The sequence below is a fragment of the Rhinoderma darwinii genome, chromosome 4 (genome assembly GCF_050947455.1).
Source record: "Rhinoderma darwinii isolate aRhiDar2 chromosome 4, aRhiDar2.hap1, whole genome shotgun sequence".
Classification (NCBI taxonomy): Eukaryota; Metazoa; Chordata; class Amphibia; order Anura; family Rhinodermatidae; genus Rhinoderma; species Rhinoderma darwinii.
The window spans coordinates 239,476,213-239,494,888 of NC_134690.1; the positions used below are offsets into that span (position 1 = coordinate 239,476,213).

The 18,676-nt window shown below is 38.5% G+C and overlaps 1 protein-coding gene across 1 annotated transcript in view; it reads right to left on the reverse strand.

Moving 5' to 3' along the window:
* Nucleotides 1-18,676, reverse strand: part of ROS1 (ROS proto-oncogene 1, receptor tyrosine kinase) — a 223,311-nt gene that overhangs the window by 79,320 nt on the left and 125,315 nt on the right. Inside the window, exons 21-30 of the mRNA XM_075863703.1 lie at nt 14,146-14,345; nt 13,349-13,560; nt 9,383-9,672; nt 7,914-8,090; nt 4,171-4,388; nt 2,714-2,858; nt 2,168-2,400; nt 1,807-1,980; nt 1,537-1,708; nt 736-853 (exon numbers count right to left, since the gene is read on the reverse strand). Coding sequence (XP_075719818.1) covers nt 736-853; nt 1,537-1,708; nt 1,807-1,980; nt 2,168-2,400; nt 2,714-2,858; nt 4,171-4,388; nt 7,914-8,090; nt 9,383-9,672; nt 13,349-13,560; nt 14,146-14,345 — 1,939 coding nt within the window. The remainder of the gene's footprint in view (nt 1-735; nt 854-1,536; nt 1,709-1,806; nt 1,981-2,167; nt 2,401-2,713; nt 2,859-4,170; nt 4,389-7,913; nt 8,091-9,382; nt 9,673-13,348; nt 13,561-14,145; nt 14,346-18,676) is intronic.

Genomic DNA, 18,676 nt, shown 5'->3' on the forward strand with positions numbered 1-18,676 from the left:
AGCACAAGGTAAGGGGACCCCATTCTATAGACAGGTGCGGGTCCCAGAGGTGAAACCCGCATCTGTCTGACATTTATGGCATATCCTGTGGAAATGCCACTAATGTCCAAGATGGGAAAACCGCTTTAAAATCACGCAAAGATACGAATTATAATGATAGTTCATACATATAAATAGGCCATTATTCTACACAGCTGAGTATCATCTGCAAATATTAATTTTACTCTGTAAGACATATACTTTATCATGAATAAATATATTGAAAAGAAGAGGGGCCTGTACTGACGTAAGTGTTACCCCACTAGTAACAGTGACCCAATAGAAGTATATTCCAATTATGACACTTTTTTCTATTCTTGTGCTAGCTAATAATCCAATAAGACATTCTCATTTTATGTACCAACTCATATGTAGAAAAATGTCAGTAGCTTATAACAAATCTAGATTTGCATTAAACAAACATCCACAGGCTTACCCAGGTCCTATGCAGATCTCACCTCCAAATGTTTGACAAGACTGATCCATCATAAACCAATACTTATACTGTTTTATGTTTGTTTTCCTTACGGTACTTATAGATGGTATCCTTTAAGAAACCTTTAAAAATTTCCACTAGAGCGGCAAGTAACAGGTCTACAATGTCCAGGCTCAGGTATTTACCCCTTGATGAAAAAGTTGAGTTGACGATATAAACATTGCTGCCCTGTATAGAGTAAGCTATGGTAGTATACTGACCTGTACTCTAGTATATTATACGTGAGGTTACTGCCATTATCAATGGCAGTTTTCCACTGGATGGTATTGTCATCTCCAATTACAGATTTTGGAATTCCTGGTTTGCTAGGAATACCAGCTGAAGAACAGATAAAACATTGTGGGTTAACACCAAATTTCCTCCAAAACAGACACATACAAGAGCATAATATATAATGCTTTTCAAAAATGACAAAGAGAGGGCTTATTTTTTTGAGAACACTTTTTTAACCTTTTTTAACAAACATTCATTCTGAATTTAAATGCAAAAAATGAGTTGTTAGCTACAAGGACATATTAAAGTATGCTCTTTTTTATTAGATATAAACTGTAAATTCTTTCTACTTTTCCAAATCCTATTTTTTTTTTCTACTCAGTAAACAAACCTTGAGGGTTTTTTATTCAATAAATATCAGGTCCCCAGACATATGCACATACCGTATATATACATACTGAAAGGCCAGCTTCACTTTTCTTTAAACTCTAAGCACAATAAAGGTTATACATTTCATGGAGTTGTTCTTTTGTAATATAGTGAGACAATAACTCCCAAGTGTTCCACATAGAACATATATCAAATACAAGAATTTCGGAAATTGTGAGGTTGCCCATTACAAGCATTTTACATTACAATTGTTTCGTGTAGTTCATAAAATGGAGTGAATTGTCTAAGATTCACAACATCACTGTTTTTACTTTTGTATTAGTGTTTCAAAATGTTATTGGAGAAACATGCTTAGAATTTATCCCTTGATACCATAATACAAATCAAGTACTCCAAACCTAATGTCTTGAAGTTTGTGGGACCAGAAACACTCTGGGCTCCAGTCCAAAACACAACCACGGCTTGTACTTGATAGATTGTATTTGGCACAACGCCCATAAGGGTGCAGGTGTAAACTGATCCATTTGTGCAGGGTTGATGTGTTGGTGTAAACAAATTGTGCCCTGTCAACTGTTAGGAAAAAATTGGAGAAAAAAGAAAATCAATGGATATAAATAGACTGAACATGGAACAAGAATTATAACCCAGAGATATATATAAATATTTACCTCTTTTAGTTGAAACCAGTATTCTTCTATGGATACCTCTGGAGCTCTCCATTCTAGTACTAAACTTATATTTCCTGGAACTATTTTGTGTGGAGCCATTGGTGCATTAAATGTTCTTTCATAAACCATATTACTTTCAGAACACCAGTCCTCATCTGGGTGAAATGTGAGGACCTAAGTAATCAATAAACATGGATGGCTGAGCTATGTTCTTTGGATAGAGATATAGATAGATAGATAGATAGATAGATAGATAGATAGATAGATAGATAGATAGATAGATAGATAGATAGATAGATAGATAGATAGATAGATAGATAGATAGATAGATAGATAGAAAGATAGATAGATTTTACTGTACCTTGAACTCATAAACAGTTCCAGCTTGAAGATTATTTAAAAACCATAATAGGACCTCATTCGGAAATTCACTTTTTCTCAATGGAGAATCAGGACTGGGAGGCAAATTGTTGGCCTTAATCTGATATCGAATAATATCAAGGGGTCCATTTGGCTTGGTTGGCTCTGTCCATGCAATATTGACTAAAGAATCTGATAAAATGGTCACATCTGTAATTGAGGCTGCTTCAGGCACTGGAGAAAAATAAAATGAACATAATATTAAAGACCTAGACTGCATTATTTAAGCTTCTGCAGATGTATGTCACCAGTAGAAGCATTGTACTGTACACTGGTCATCAGAGAAGACTTTATATTGTAAACTACTAATAAAACCAGGGGCGTAACTAGGAAAGACTGGGCCTCATAGCAAACTGTTGACTGCGGCACGGCTCCCCTCACGCCGCGGGCCCTGTAGCAGCGAATATGGCTGCTACGGAGGTAGTTACGCCACTGAATAAAACCATATCAACATCATTGTAAGAAACCTTCCCAATACATGACTTACCCCCATAATCTGTTTTTCCACTGACTGTGGCTCCTAATGGTTGTTGATCAAGCAGAAATAAATAATAGTTTCTCACATATACTTCAAATTCATAGTTGGAGAAGGGCTGCAACCGAGGGATGGTTGCTAACTGCTCCTGAAATTCCTATTGATATATAATATCATGCCGAGTACATGCATTAAGTATGGTAGGTAATATTTCACACGCAACACTATAAGCCAACGTATTTCACACCCCCACTCTTAAAAAATAAAAAATAAAAAAAAAGACACACATTTGACGCCACCAAGGTAGATGCAAACCTATATAATTCAGACTGAATATCTACATAGTTACATCTGCCTAAAGGGGTCATTTTGGTTTCCGCACATAAAACTTATCCATTGTATAACAAAAAGTCATGCAATTTTCTTAATATTTGTGTTTTCCTTCCAGAAAGTTTGGACCTAACTTTTGCGGAGTGTTGGGTCATTTACATAATGCACGCACAACCTAATGTATTAAGCATTTTTTATTTTTGTGCGGTTGGACTGGCATACCAGAGTACCAGGGGATCCACTGGTGGGCCCTGGCTCTGACACAATAAAGGGCCCCAATGATCAAACAATATACAACCCAACCACTTGTCATTATGGTCTATTTATTTTGGGATGGTTCATAAATAATCTATTAGAACTTATCCATTATCTGTTCTGTGTGCAATGATAGCAACAAAGATTACAATGCAAATAAAAGTAGATGAGCAAATATTCTGTACAGATGGAGGTTTGGCCCTCAAGATCATGTCCTCTGGTGGGTTCAAGTAACCCTAGTCCAACTATGAGGGAGGGGGAGGAGGTGAGTCACTCTATTATGAGGCTCAATGGTCATAGTGAAAACTGCAAGATTTCAGGATTTTTTTTTTACTATAGATAATAACATGGAACACTAAAAAAAATATCACTACAAATTCTTATAAAATATGTTGAACATAAAAACTTGATTTGAACAGCATGGCATTTTCTAAAGACACATTCCCTTTAAATGTCTAATATTTAAGATAAGTACTTTCCATGCTGCCCTCATCTCCTGGGGAAACAAAGGCTCTGATGGGTTAAAATCCAACCTGTCCAACTCTTGCTTCCCCGACAAGATACATCAGATTGTCCACTGAGAAATATCTAATGTGCATGGCAGCTAAAGAAGTGTATACACCAACCATTTTTAAGAAAACAATATTTCAAACATAAGCCAAATACAAGTAATTTTTGTGAAACTGCCATTGCAGGAAGACATCCAAAACTGTCTTGTTGTCATAAAAAAAATTGAGAACAATGCATTTTGAATCTTAGCAATTTACATTTAATATAGATTGTTTCACTAATGTAGAAAATACTGAAGTTATTCCGTTTTAACTGCACCAAAATCTAATATATATATATATACATTTGTATTTAAAAATAAATACACATCTTACTAATTTTGTGTTATTGACATCTGTGGAGTAGGTTGGAACTATGTAGTCAGCAAGCAGATGTTTTCTATGTATAACTGTGTATGTTGGAGTACAGCTTATTATAAATGGACAGATTACTTCAGTCTCAATTGCAGGAAAATGCAATGTAATGCTTGTATTTGTTGTGCTCAGTATGACGGGTTTATTAATTTGTGAAGCCAAGGTCAGACAACCTTTGTCTATAAAGAAAAAAAACAAAGTTATTAACCAACATACTTGCTTCAATAGTATAATTAAATTCAGAAGTATATTATATACAATATATGGACCAAAGTATTGGGACACCTACACATTACACATACAGGAGCTTTTATAACATCCCATTCTAAATCCATAGGTATTAATATGGAGTTGATCCCCCTTTGCAGCTAAAACAGCTTCCACTCTTCTGGGAATTATCTACATGATTTTGGATTGTGTTTGTGGGAATTTTGCCCATTCATCCAATAAAGCATTTGCCAGATTAGACACTGATGTTAGATGAGAGGGCCTGGCTCGCAATCTCTGTTCTAGTTTATCCCAAAGGTGTTCGATGGGGTTGAGTTCAGGGTTCTGTGCATGCCAGTGAAGTTTTTCCTCATTTAACTCACCCAACCAACCATGTCTTTATGGACCTTGCTTTGTGCACTGGGGCACAGTCATGCTGAATCAGAAATGGGCCTTCCCCAAACTGTTCCCACAAAGTTGGAAGCATACAATTGTCCGAAATGTCTTGGTATGCTGAAGCATTAAGGCGCTGTTCCCACGGAGTATTTTGACGAGTTTTTGGGCGCAGAAACCGCTCCACAAAAATTGTCAAAAACCGTCTGAAAATGCCTCCCATTGATTTCAATGGGAGGCGGAGGCGGTTTTCTCCCGCGAGCGGTAAAACCGCCTCGCGGGAGAAAGAGGGGACATGCCCTATCTTCCCGCATTTACGTCTCTGACCTCCCATTAACATCAATGGGAGGCAGAGAAAGCTTATTTCGCTGAGTTTTTTGCCCGTAGCACTCAATGGGCCCGAGCGAAAAACGTAGTGAAAATCGGGGCAAACGGCATGCAGAAAGGTCAAAATCTGCCTCAAAATCCCAAACGGAATTTTGAGGCAGAATTTTCCTCCTGCAATAAACTCAGTGTGAACACAGCCTAAGAGTTTACTTCACTTGAACAATCCCATAGCATTATCCCTCTTCCACCAAACTTTACGGTTGGCACAATGCAGTCATTCACGTAACATTCTTCTGGCAATCGCCAAACCCAGACTAGTCCATCAGACTACACCACAGAAAAAAATGGGACATAGAATAAGATTAAAAACCCAAAAAAGGCCATACTCACAAATTGGGCAGGTATAAGCCCAGCAGGACGCAGACAGGTCAAAAATGCTGATGAAGGAGAGTGCTCAGGTATGTTAAATAATAATAGCCACTCCCACTAGCCTTGAGGGGAGTGGTGTGTGGGGCATGGATATAAATGTGTAGTGCAGAAAATAAATACGATGTGTAATACACAAGTGATAATAATGTATACGGAATATAGGGGGCAGTAGTGCATAGGGGTCACAACTATGAGTGATACATAGGGAGTGAGTGCAGTGTGTAAGACATGGAGGGATAGTGTGCAAGTAGTGAGGCACAGCATATACTGGCGAATAGCAGCCTGTTAATAACGCCCATGCTATCAGAGCGGGCTGCCCTGCATGCAATGCTAAACACCAGCACACCATGCCCTCCCAGCATTATAAGACCTGAAAAATGGCTGCTGGGCTTATACCTGCCCATTTGGTGAGTATGGCCTTTTTTGTGTTTTCATCCATCAGACTGCCAGACAGAGAAGTGCAATTCGTCACTCCACAGAACATGTTTCCACTGCTCGAGATTCCAGTGGCAGCATGCTTTTCACCACTCCATCCGATGCTTGGCATAGTTCTTGGTGATGTAGGGCTTTCATGCAGCTGCTCGGCCATGGTAACCCATGCTATGTAGCCCCTGGCGCAAAGTTTTTGTGTGGAAATCAGCTGAGCATTATGCATTATGCGTCTCAGCACTCGGCGACCCCACTCTGTAACTTTACGTGGTCGGCCACTTCATTGCTGAGTTGCGGTGGTTCCTAAACGCTTCCACTTTGCAATAATACCACTCACAGTTGATCGTGGAATATCTAGAAGGGAAGACATTTTACGAACTAACTTGTTGCATTGGTGGCATCCAATTAGAGCACCACAATTAAAAGTCAGTGAGCTTTCTAGAATGACCCATTCCTTCACAAATGTTTGTAAAGGCATACTGAATTGTTAAGTACTTGATTTTTTTACACCTGTGGCAATGGGACTGAATGAAACACCTGTATACATAACATTAAAACCATAACATTATAACAATAACATTCAAATAATTGACAGGTGAAGTGAATAACATTGATTATCACATTACAATGGCACCTGTCAAGTGTACAGTCAGCTCTTGAAGTTGATGTGTTGGAAGCAGGATAATGGGCAAGCATAAGGATTTGAATGACTTTGAAAAGAGCCAAATTGTGGTGACTAGACGTCTGGGTGAGAGCACCGCCGAAACGTCAGGTCTTGTGGGATGTTCTGATATGCAGTGGTTAGTACCTACCAAAAGTGGTCCAACGAAGGACAAGCAGTGTAACAGCGTCCAAGGCTCATTGATGCAAGTGGGGAGCGAAGGCTAGCTCGTCCAGCGCAATCCCATAGAAGAGGGATTGTAGGACGAGTTGCTGAAAAAGTTAATGCTGGCTATGATAGAAAGGTGTCAGAACACACAAACCTAAGCACCTACAATGGGCACGCCAACATCTGTCAGAGGAGGCGGAGGCAGTGTGATGCTCTGGGCAATGTTCAGCAGGGTCCTGGCATTCATGTGGATGTTACTTTCACAAGTATAACCAACTTAAACATTGCTTCAGACCAAGTACACCCCTTCAATGGTATTCCCTAATGGCAGTGGTCTCTTTCAGCAGGATAATGCGCCTTAAACACTGCAAACATTGTTTAGGAATGGTTTGAGGAACATGACCAAGAGTTCAAGGTTTAGACTTGGCCTCCAAATTCCCAAGATCTCAATCCGATCAAGCATCTGTGGGATGTTCTAGAAATACAAGTCCGATCCATAAAGGCCCCACCTCGCAACTTACTGCTGCTAACATCTTGGGGCCAGGTACCAAAGGACATCTTAAAGAGGCTCTGTCACCAGATTATAAGTGCCCTATCTTCTACATAATGTGATCGGTGCTGTAATGCATATAACAGTGGTTTTTATTTTGAAAAAGGATCATTTTTGACCAAGTTATGAGCAATTTTCAATTTATGCTAATTACTTTCTTAATAGACAACTGGGCGTGTTTTTACTTTTTACCAACTGGGCGTTGTGAAGAGAAGTGTATGACGCTGACCAATCAGTGTCATACACTTCTCATTTTTCCAGGCCATTGTTACAGCGTGATTGTGCAGTGACAGAAGCTGGGCTGGAACACTGAGAAGTGTATGACGCTGATTGGTCTTTCAAAATAAAAGCCACTGTTATGTACATTACAGCGGTGATCTGATTATGTAGGAGATAGGGCACTTATAATCTGGTGACAGAGCCTTTTTAAAGGAGCACTCCACTTAATTTTTTTATTGCACCCTCCATTTGGATGATGATAATGGCAATGCTGATTCTTAGTATTATTAGTATAAACAGCACATGAATTGACCTATTTACCTGGGAAGGGTTGCAGAGTGGTGCTATATGCTGTAACTTCAACATCTTCATAAAAAGTTTGAAGCACATTTGGAATTGTATTACTTTTACTTGCATGATAAATACTTGTATTTCCATTGTCTTTGATGCTCCAATAAATGAAATAGTTATCCACTGAAAGACTTGTTATTGTCGCACCTTGTATAGAGAAGCGAAACAAAGTAGATTTAATCAAAAGCATGAAAATCAACTGTACTATCGAATCCAGTGCTAGTTCAAGTACTAAAATGGTAGGTTCACTCTACTGTATTTTGCAGGCTCTACTGAACTTCTTTACTAAAATCAGTGACAAAGATTTACCCTACAGCATGCACTTATGATTCACGGTCACACACACCAACCTCCACCCTCCAATTTCTCACCATGGACCTTTTAGAAATATAATTTAGGTAAAGTTAAATATTTTTGATACAGTTGAGTGAAAACCTCAATGTAATATGTACACTTAAGTAGAAAATAGCTAGACCATTTAGAAAATTTTGGTTACCGCTTTTTGCAAATGCAGGACTGAAATATTTTAAAAGTTATGGACTTCCAAGGATTTCCAAAGTTAGAAAATAAGAGCTTCAAGAAACGAACCAATTTAGAAGTATGCATCCCTTTCAAAAAAATGTTAATTAGCTTGTATGAGATTAATAGGGTCTTAGCAGCAATACCAGACACAGCCCATGGACAAGAGTGGCGCTGTTGCTGGAAAAAAAAGAGCCTTTATTTTCCCCCTTTAAACCTCTTTAATAAAACAGTTACCAAGATAACTCTTTTTGTCTTAGCTCATGGGATTTTTCTACAATATAAAATAAATTACATTGATCACCCCCCTTGATATCTCCCCTCGATATTGACTTTGGAATTAAGGACAAGACACGACCTTCAATGAACAATAAAAAGTACGTATTTTATTAATTAATCCAATTAAAATATACAAACATAAAATCTGATATGTAACCTTCACAATAAAACGGAGAAAGAAAAAAGTGTGGTGGGCCTAACAACTATACAGATGGTGTCAAGGTCCTATACAGAAATCAGCACACAGTGGAATATAGTATTGAGTCAGGTATTTGAGACATATACAGTCAAACAAGAAAAACAATGCAAATAAATATATATAATTTTGACAATGTAATTTTTTTTTATTTTTTATATATAATCTATCTCTCACTGGTAAAATTAACCTAGCCTAAAAATTCTAGACTGTTCATGTCTTTGACAGTGGGCAAACTTACAAAATCAGCAAGGGATCAAATACTTATTTCCTTCACTATATATATACACGCACATGTATATGTATACACAGAGAGACCTCAGATTCCATCTAGTCTCCCATAATAATCTAGTTACTTGTCTTTAAAGGTTTTTCTAAGCGTAGGCAGTAGGCAGTTAATCTTATCAGAAAAGTTATAATTTTATAATAATGCTGAAACACTTACCAGGCAAAAGGGGAAGACTGATTATTTTCCTGCAATGGCATCCATCCAAATCAGAGGCCCAGATAGTTGTGAAATTACATAAGAAGAATATGTACGGGTTGCTCTTATCTGTAGTATCCAAAGTTATTATTGTTCCTAATTGACAATTCTTCTGATAGCAATCACAACTACTTGTTGTAGTAGGAATTGTTTTCTCATGATATTCCAAAACACTTACTAGTGTGTCATTTTTTATATCGTAGAATGAAAGTCGGTTACCACTTTCCCAAGATTCTATCCAGTAAATACGGCTGCAAAATGGAATGGAAAAATATTAAGAAACAACAAGTTTAATTGTTCGATTTCTAAAAAGATGGCAAGCATATATAATTGTCTAAAAGAAAGTATTCAGAGAGAAAACTAAGCATTATGTATTTAAGTATAAGTATGAATAACTAACTATAAAATGACAAATAACATGAAGATTATTGCACATTACTTGAGTTGGACAGTTACAGTGATATCCAGGGCTTAGACTAAAAAACAATTCTGCCATACAAACCACTTATAAAATCATTTAATATGCAGATATGTATCGCATATCCATCTAGAGCTGTAGCAGAGACATCAGAAGATCAACTAGATACATAGCCCATAATCTATAAGGCCATGTGTGCAGCAGATTAATTGCATACATTCCGTGTGTAATCCGCACTCAAAAATCTGCAACTAAAGTACAGTACAATGCATAATCCATAACATGCTTGCTATGAAAAATATCCACATGGTTTTCAAAGCATGAGCATGTCCTATTTGTTTCAGATTTGTTTCCGCATTTGCCGATATCCGTGGAAAAATTTGCAACTAGCACACCTCTCCGCAGTGTAAAATAAGGTTGATGGTAGCTAAATAATGCAAGTGTAGTTCCTGCATGAGGTTTCTGAAGAACAAAATAATTTGGACAGTGAACTGGTAATTTCCTGAAAGGTTTTACTGCAATTTTACAGTAAAGGAAGATATTCCACAAGTTTTTAAGGTTCTATTTAAACTTGTGGAGCTTTGTAGTTATTTTTAGAACGTCATAGTCCAAAGTAACATGAAGGGGAGTCTGGTTTACAAGGAAATATGATTTAGCATAATTGTATAATTCTAGCTTTGTAACAATATGTTCTTTGCTGTGTATACAGACATAGAAAGTGTATCGTTTAGAATATTTTTTGTTTGTAAATGAATGGAACCAAGTACTTTCAGAAATAACATACAGATGAATTTTATTGAGATAACAGAAATATCAAAAATGCTTAAATGTTTCTGGTAAAGTTAAACAATGGTTCCAGGGATTAAGCAAATATTAATGAGGAGTAATGGCAGATCACCATTGGGGTGGATTGGGTGGCCGCCCAGGTTCTGGGGCTCCTAGGGGGCCCATGGGATCCAGCTGGTTCAACCCGGTACTCTCGAACCGGTTGTTAAAATTAAGCTGGTTTGGAGAACTGTGAAGAAGCGGGACCCTAAACCAGCGGGACCCTAAACTCAATTGTATCCGCATCCTTCTCATGCGGATACAAATGATTAGTCTAGCGTGGCCTGACAAGGCACAGGAACTATGCGTTCCCTTCCTCATCATTGGGCGCTTTAGTAATGATGACATCATCTACAGGGGCACTATCTATAGGAGACTCTATAGGGGGCACTATTTACAGGGGGCACTATCTACAGGGGACTTTATGGGGGGCACTAGTTACAGGGGACTCTATGGGGGCACACTCTACAGGGGACTCCATGGGGCACACTCTACAGGGGACTCTATGGGGTACCAATCTACAGGGGACACTATGGGGGCAAAATCTGCAGGGGACTCTATAGGGGCACAATCTACAGGGATCTCTATGGGGAGGACTATCTACAGGGGGCTATATGGGGCACTATCTACAGGTGGCTCTATGTGGGGCACTATCGAAAGGGGGAATTGTGAATGGCACGATCTACAGGGGGCACTATAGAGAGCACTATCTACAGGGGGCTCTATGAGGGTCACTATCTACAGGGGCAATGTAAATGGCACTATTTATAGGGGACATTGAGAGTGGCAATACCTACAGCGGGCTGTGTGTGTGTGTGTGTGTGTGTGTGTGTGTGTGTGTGTGTATGTGTGAGTGCTGCTTTATGACACTGTTGTATTCAAGGACACAGTGTATGGTACTATTATATTCAGGGGTGCAGTGTATGGTTCTTTTATATTCAGGGATGCAAGGTCTGGTACTATTATATTTAGTGGCACAGTGTATGGTACTATTATATTTAGGGGTGCAGTGCATGGTACTTTTATATTCAAGGATGCAGGGTCTGATACGATTATATTCAGTGGCACTGTGTATAGTACTATTATATTTAGGGGTGCAGTGCATGGCTGTAGGAAATCCTTGTATGTTGTAGGAAATCCTTGTACTCCACAACAAGTCTTTGTGTACTCTAGGACTAATAGACAAATGGGTGTTACCATTCCTCTTGTCAGGAGGATGAGTCCCTACACAGTGTGATGCGGTCAGCGATGGCTGGAAACTGTCAGTATGTAACGGACACAGACGTTTGACAATGCTTGCACAGAAAGGTAGTGTTAACTATAGACACGGCATGGCAAGGCGGCAGAGGAGAAGGAGGGCTCAAGTTTTGGGAACAGCCCAGGGCTAATGGTCTACCTAAACTGCCAATCTGGGTGAGTGCACTCCATTATCAGACATGCAATGGACTAAACATCCATCATGAACATTTTTCGTACAGATAGGTAATCCAAACAAGAATAAATGCAACTGGATATTGAAATGATGATATGATGTAATATATACTATATATGTCTGGTTCAAGTAAAATATTTTTGGGCTTCCAAACCCAGAAGCATTATTTCCACTATCGAAGGCATTTAAGGCATTTTGAAAACGCTACCTTCCTAAAATTAACTAAACATGTTGTAAAATCTTTAAAGAAGTTGTCTTAGTACTCTCCTCTATCTGCCAAAGCAGAAAGCCGCTAACAAAAGAGCGGTTCCTGCACTGGAGGACCCGGCCATCCATATATTACATGAACGTTCATTCTTTTGAATGGAGGATATGTAATACTAGACTTCCACAGCAGTGGCCACATGAATGGCTGGCCGTTGCTTCCCTTCAGCAAATACAGCTGATCTCCGGAGTTGCTGAAGCTGAATCATAAGAGTATATTCACACAGTTAAGATATGCTGCGGTACACAGTGTATCCGCCCCAGAACCCGCAGGAAATAGCAGCCGAACGCACCGAATTAAAATCACCGATGCAAAAAGCAGAGCAGAAAAAAACAACAATATTTATCTCACTGGCATTGCCATAGCAACACCTCTGGTGTCCGTGCAGCCCAGCCTCCTGTGATGACCATACAGCCCACATGACTGCTACAGCCTGTGATTAACTGCAGCAGTCATCACAGGAGTCCAGCAGCACGGAGAACAGCCACGGGAACAAGGAGCTGTCACTATGGCAGCACCAGGGTTGTAAGTATGGACTTTTTTTTAATTAAAATTTAAACAGAAAAAAGTTTTGGTTTTGTTTTCATATTTGCAGTATTTGCTAGCGGATTTGAAGCTTTTGCAATGCAAAAATTGCAACATTTGCTATTTGCTGCGGCTTTTACCTACTCAATTAGCTCAATGGGGAAAACCGCAACAAAAGTGCTGCATTAAAATACTGCACCATAGGTCAATTTCTGAACGTTTTCTCAGCTGATTTTTTACGCAGAGTGTGGATGAGATTTTTTCGACTCTCCCCTACTTTGCTGCTACTGTAATACGCTGCAGATTTTCTGCATCTAAATCAGCAGCTAATCTGCAGTTATTAATGTGTACTATAAAATTTTAACACATCTAACTATATGGCAAATGCAAAATTCGAACACATCTATGTGACAAATGCAAAACTAAAAAAAATATTCCATGTTATAATGAATGATCTTGTACCTAAGTAGTGGGTAGGCTACAATTGTGCGTAGGGTTGTCTTTGGAGATATCGCAGATGTTTTGAGATAGTAAAGAGCTTTCTCCTTTTGCTCCAGGTCAATAAAGAGAAGCTGTGTACCATTCTGTTCTGAATGTACAGCCACATAAATATGCCTCGCAATCCAATCTACTGTCATACTTTGACATCCGAAGAGACGGGCATCCTCCAACAGCTATGAATAAAACAAAAGTTCAAAACAAAAGAAATAAAAATGTATGAAAAAAACAAAAATTTTAAAAATGTATGCAATATCAAGTGGTTATTATTTACGAAACTGAAAACCTTGCTACCTTTTTCAAGTGTGCAGAAAAAGATATCAAGTATTAAACCATTATAGTGTGTGTATTGTTTGGCATTTCAACAGTCATAGCTGAAGTTTTTGAATGGTATTCATTTACCTGACCTGTATTTGTCACAACACGATAATTTTTTTTCTTGTGAATCTGAAAAAAGTGTTAATTTATTTAATATATTTATTGAATATTGCCCTGAAATTGCTGAATGTTGTTGTGAAGAGTATCATCATTATATAGTATAAAGATTTCTAAAGGATTTGTAAGAATAAGTCTATTATTTTCAGAGTATTTCTTTTGGTGTTTTTGTATTGTTATCTTTGTATTGTATTATGAAGCTAACTAATTCCCACAATAGTACTTATAGTGCTTTTATATAACAATAGATGAGTGCAATTAAAAGTCCTAGACCCAAATGTTCCAAATATTTAGTTCAAATCACAATAAATAAATAAAACAAGTACCAGAAGAGTAGACTGGCTTTTTAAATCACTCATGAAGAGAATATCATTATCCAAATAGAATAGTTTTTCATCGTGAGCTATGTAGGAAGTCGTCTTTATATTCTCAGCTTTAAAATTCCTCAATACTTGATTTCTATCCACATCATTAAAAGTAATTTGATTTGAAGAAGTAATGATTAGAACCGGAGCAGGATGAATATCTGTAATGAGAAAGGCAAGTTATAATAAACACCCAAAAGCAACAATTTAAGGGATGATATTCATTATTGTATAAAGAAGTTGTAATCAAAAGGGAAAAAGGAAACCATTAGGACCATTTACAACAGCCCCTTTTTAAAACTAAGCCAGCAGAGCGACTGGCTTCTTAAAATCCCAAGAAATAGCTGATATCACCAGGGGGGAAATTATAACTGCCCATCAATCACATGGATGGGCCAGGTCCGCCAGATCGAGAGCTGCTCTGTGTTAGCGACTCTCTGTTCTGGTTAGAAGAGGGAGTTCCTGAGCAGGGTTCCTGCTTCTATGATGTCTATATGCCATTATGGGGCATGTGAAAAGACAATTCCTTTAATAATAACTGACTTTCCTGGACCCTGAAAATCCTTGTGTTTGTGATACTGGTATTGACCGTTTCAGAAAAAAACATTTAGGAACAAAAAAATACAAAATGCAACAAGCAAACATTGAAGCCATGGGAAAAAATAATTTGGAACAAAACAACCAAGGCGGAGCAATTGTAGTGAGAGCATGAGAATAGAGCTGCCACACCAATTTCTAGTGTTTAGTGACGAAAGTTGGGTGAAAAATTCAGGTTGATGAATGATTATATAAATTTAAGATACAGCATTATAAAGAAAATTTCAGACATTAATGTGGATAGCATACGTAGAATATAGATCTTTCCATATTAATTCCATGCACCTAATATAAAATGTGCATGGAATTAATATGCAAAGTCTGTCATTTAAAGGATGGATGTCACATCAACGCTCAATATTGAGAATGCCAGAGAGAAGTTTAGCTTGTTCTTTCAAAGTTGCCCAAGTTCCACGGTGTTTGGAGTTCTTCCATATGCACCATATTATGAAAGAATTTGTACATATATTTTTTTTTAAAACAAAATGTGTATGAGTGTGATTGATGCAAATTTGTAATTATTTTTTATTAAAAAATATTTTTACTTTTTGAGATACAGCTGCTTTGTATCCTATATACAGAGCAGCTGTAACTTGTGCTGAGACCTGAATCCATCAGGTCAGCGGCACTGACAGGTTCAGTGACAGCGGGTGGATCCACCTATTATCGATCACATCCAAGTTATGAATTTAGATGTGATGGATAACAGCTCAATCCTGCATGTCCGAGACCCGCAGAACCCGCTGTCGCTGAACCAGTCGGTGTCACTGACCTGACAGGTTTCAGCACTAGATGCAGCTGATCTGTATAAAGAATACAAAGCGGCTGTGTGTATTAAAAAAAATCGTTTTCAAAGGTCTACCTAGCCTTTACTCTATAAGTACTGTTGGAAAAATTGGCTAAAGCAGATGGCAGGGTGACATACGGTAAACCACCTTAAAACTTAGCTTTAAATGCAGAAGAGTTTGAGAACCTGAATACATTACAAGGAGGTCACCACAATTGGTATTCATAGTCAGGACAATGCTACACTCAGTTAGAAATACTTCAAACACAAGTTAGGATAAGGCTGTGGTGACTGATCTATGTTTTTCACTCCGGTATATTTGTTGACTTCCAACATTTTGGGATGACAATGGCAGATGTGTCTAGTCAGATTTTGATATTGTGGCTATTAAAGTAAGGATCATAGCACTGTGTTTCTATAATAAAAGGATGTAGGGAAAGTGATTTCCAGTTTTATGGATCAATGAAAATTTTATTGTAACAGGTATAAAGTACAAAAAACAAAATTGTAATTCTTATGACATGAGCATCTTGCCTTCTCGGGAAAAATATTTCACATGTAGATGTACATAAGATTTTTCACAAGATAATCTTGGTTATTTCAATCAACGTATATAAATGATAAAATTCAATCCAAAAGGAGTGGGGGGATAAAATAAAGGAAGAACACAACTATAAAGACAGATTAGGGTAGGGTAGGTGGTGAGGGGAGGAAAAGGGAACATAATTGTCATAACTGTTTAATAAGTTAGACAAAGGTAATATCGTGAATGATGCAGTCAAGTACCATTAACCCAGGGATCGAAACGGTCAGAGGACCTGAAGGTTACCAATGGGGTCCATGTTGCAAGAAAGGAGTCTAAATGTCCATCATCGCCAGCTTTAAGTTCTTCCATGCAGAAGTGGAATCCCAAATCAGTTGTTAAAATTACAGCTGGTTCGTAGAACCGTGGTGAAGCGGAAACCGGAACCGGTCCCCTGCACTCAATTGTATACCCGTCCTTAGGACGTGGATACAATTGATTTGACTAGTGCTGCCCTGGCGAGGCACATAATGCCTTGCCATTCGGCGCTTTAGCGATGAGGCAGTCGGCGTGATTACGTCATTGCGACGCTACATCGTTCCGCTGAAGGACTGGCGTCGTTGGAGGAAGGCGCGTGAACGGGACAGGTAAGCATATAATGTTTCTTTTTTTACCTTTTACTGTGGGCAGTGTTGGGGGCCTTATCTATAGGAGATACTAACTACAGGGCAGGAGTATATAGGGGACACTAACTACAGGGGAGGATTATATAGGGTACACTAACTACAGGGGGGACTATATAGGGGACACTACCTACAGGGGAGGACTATATAGGGGACACTAACTACAGGGGAGGACTATATAGGGAGCACTAACTACAGGGGAGGACTATATAGTGGCCACTAACTACAGGGGAGCACTATATAGGGGCCACTAACTACAGGGGAGGACTATATAGGGGCCACTAACTACAGGGGAGGATTATATAGAGGGTATAACTGCAAGGGAGGACTATATAGGGGGCTCTAACTACTGGGGGGACTATATAGGGGGCACTTACTACAGGGGAGGACTACAAAGGGGGCAGTAGCTACAGGGGAGGACTATATAGGGGGCACTAACTACTAGGGAGGACTATATAGGGGGTACTAACTACATGGGAGGACTATATAGAGGACACTAACTACACGGGAGGACTATATAGGGGGCACTAACTGTGTGTGTGTGTGTGTGTGTGTGTGTGTGTGTGTGTGTGTGTGTGTGTGTGTGTGTGTGTGTGTGTGTGTGTGTGCTGCATTAGTTTACAGCGTTTAACACAATTTAATTCATGGGCACAGTGTATGATACTATTAAATTCAACCGAGCTCAGTACATAAATACAGCACCACAACAAAGCTCAGTACATAAATACAGCAGCAGAACCAAGCTCAGTGCATAAATACAGCCCAGAACAAAGCTCATTACATATATACAGCACCAGAAACAAGCTCAGTACATATATACTGCACCAGAACAAAGCTCAGTACATAAATAAAGCGCCAGAACCAAGCTCAGTACATATATACAGTACTAGGACCAAGCTCAATACATATATACAGCACCAGAACAATACTCTATACATACAATACCAAAAACATGCTCATTAGATATATACAGCACCAGAACCAAGCTCAGTACTTATATACAGCACCAGAACATAGCTCAGTACATATATACAGCACCAGATTCAAGCACAGTACATATATACAGCACCAGAGCAAAGCTCAGTACATAAATACAGAACCAGAACCAAGCTCAGTGCATAAATACAGCACCAGAACAAAGCTCAGTACATAAATACAGCACCAGAACAAAGCTCAGTACAAATATACAGCACTAGAACCAATATCAGTGCATAAATACAATAGCAAAACAAAGCTCAAAACATATATACATCATAACAACCAAGCTCAAAACATATCTACATTACTGAGCTTGGTTTTGATGCTGTATCTATGTAGTGAGCTTAGTTCTGGTGCTGTATTTATATGCGGAGCTTTGTTCTGGTGCAGTATATATGTACTGAGCTTTGTTATGGTACTGTATATATGTACTGTGCTTGCTTCTGGTACTGTATATATTTATCAAGCTTGGTTCTGGTGCTGAATATTTTATTATGAGCTTGGTTCTGGTGCTGTATATCTGTATGAGCTTGGTTCTGGTGGAGTATTTATGTACCGAGCTTGGTTCTGGTGTTGTGTTTATATACTGAGCTTGGTCCTGGTACCATATCTGCGCACACCGCTTGTCCTCCACCCTTCTGACAGTGCACAGCCTCACTAAATGGGCTGAGCATGCTAAGGATATTGAATGTGCGCATATAGATCTATACGTAATGGGAGAGTGTAATATAATGTGTTGGTAGCTAGTTATGTACGCTTATGTAATTATATACACTACCGTTCAAAAGTTTAGGGTCACTTAGAAATTTCCTTATTTTTGAAAGAAAAGCACAGGTTTTTTTCAATGAAGATAACATTAAATTAATCAAAAATACACTCTATACATTTGTTAAAGTGCTAAATGACTATTCTAGCTGCAAACGT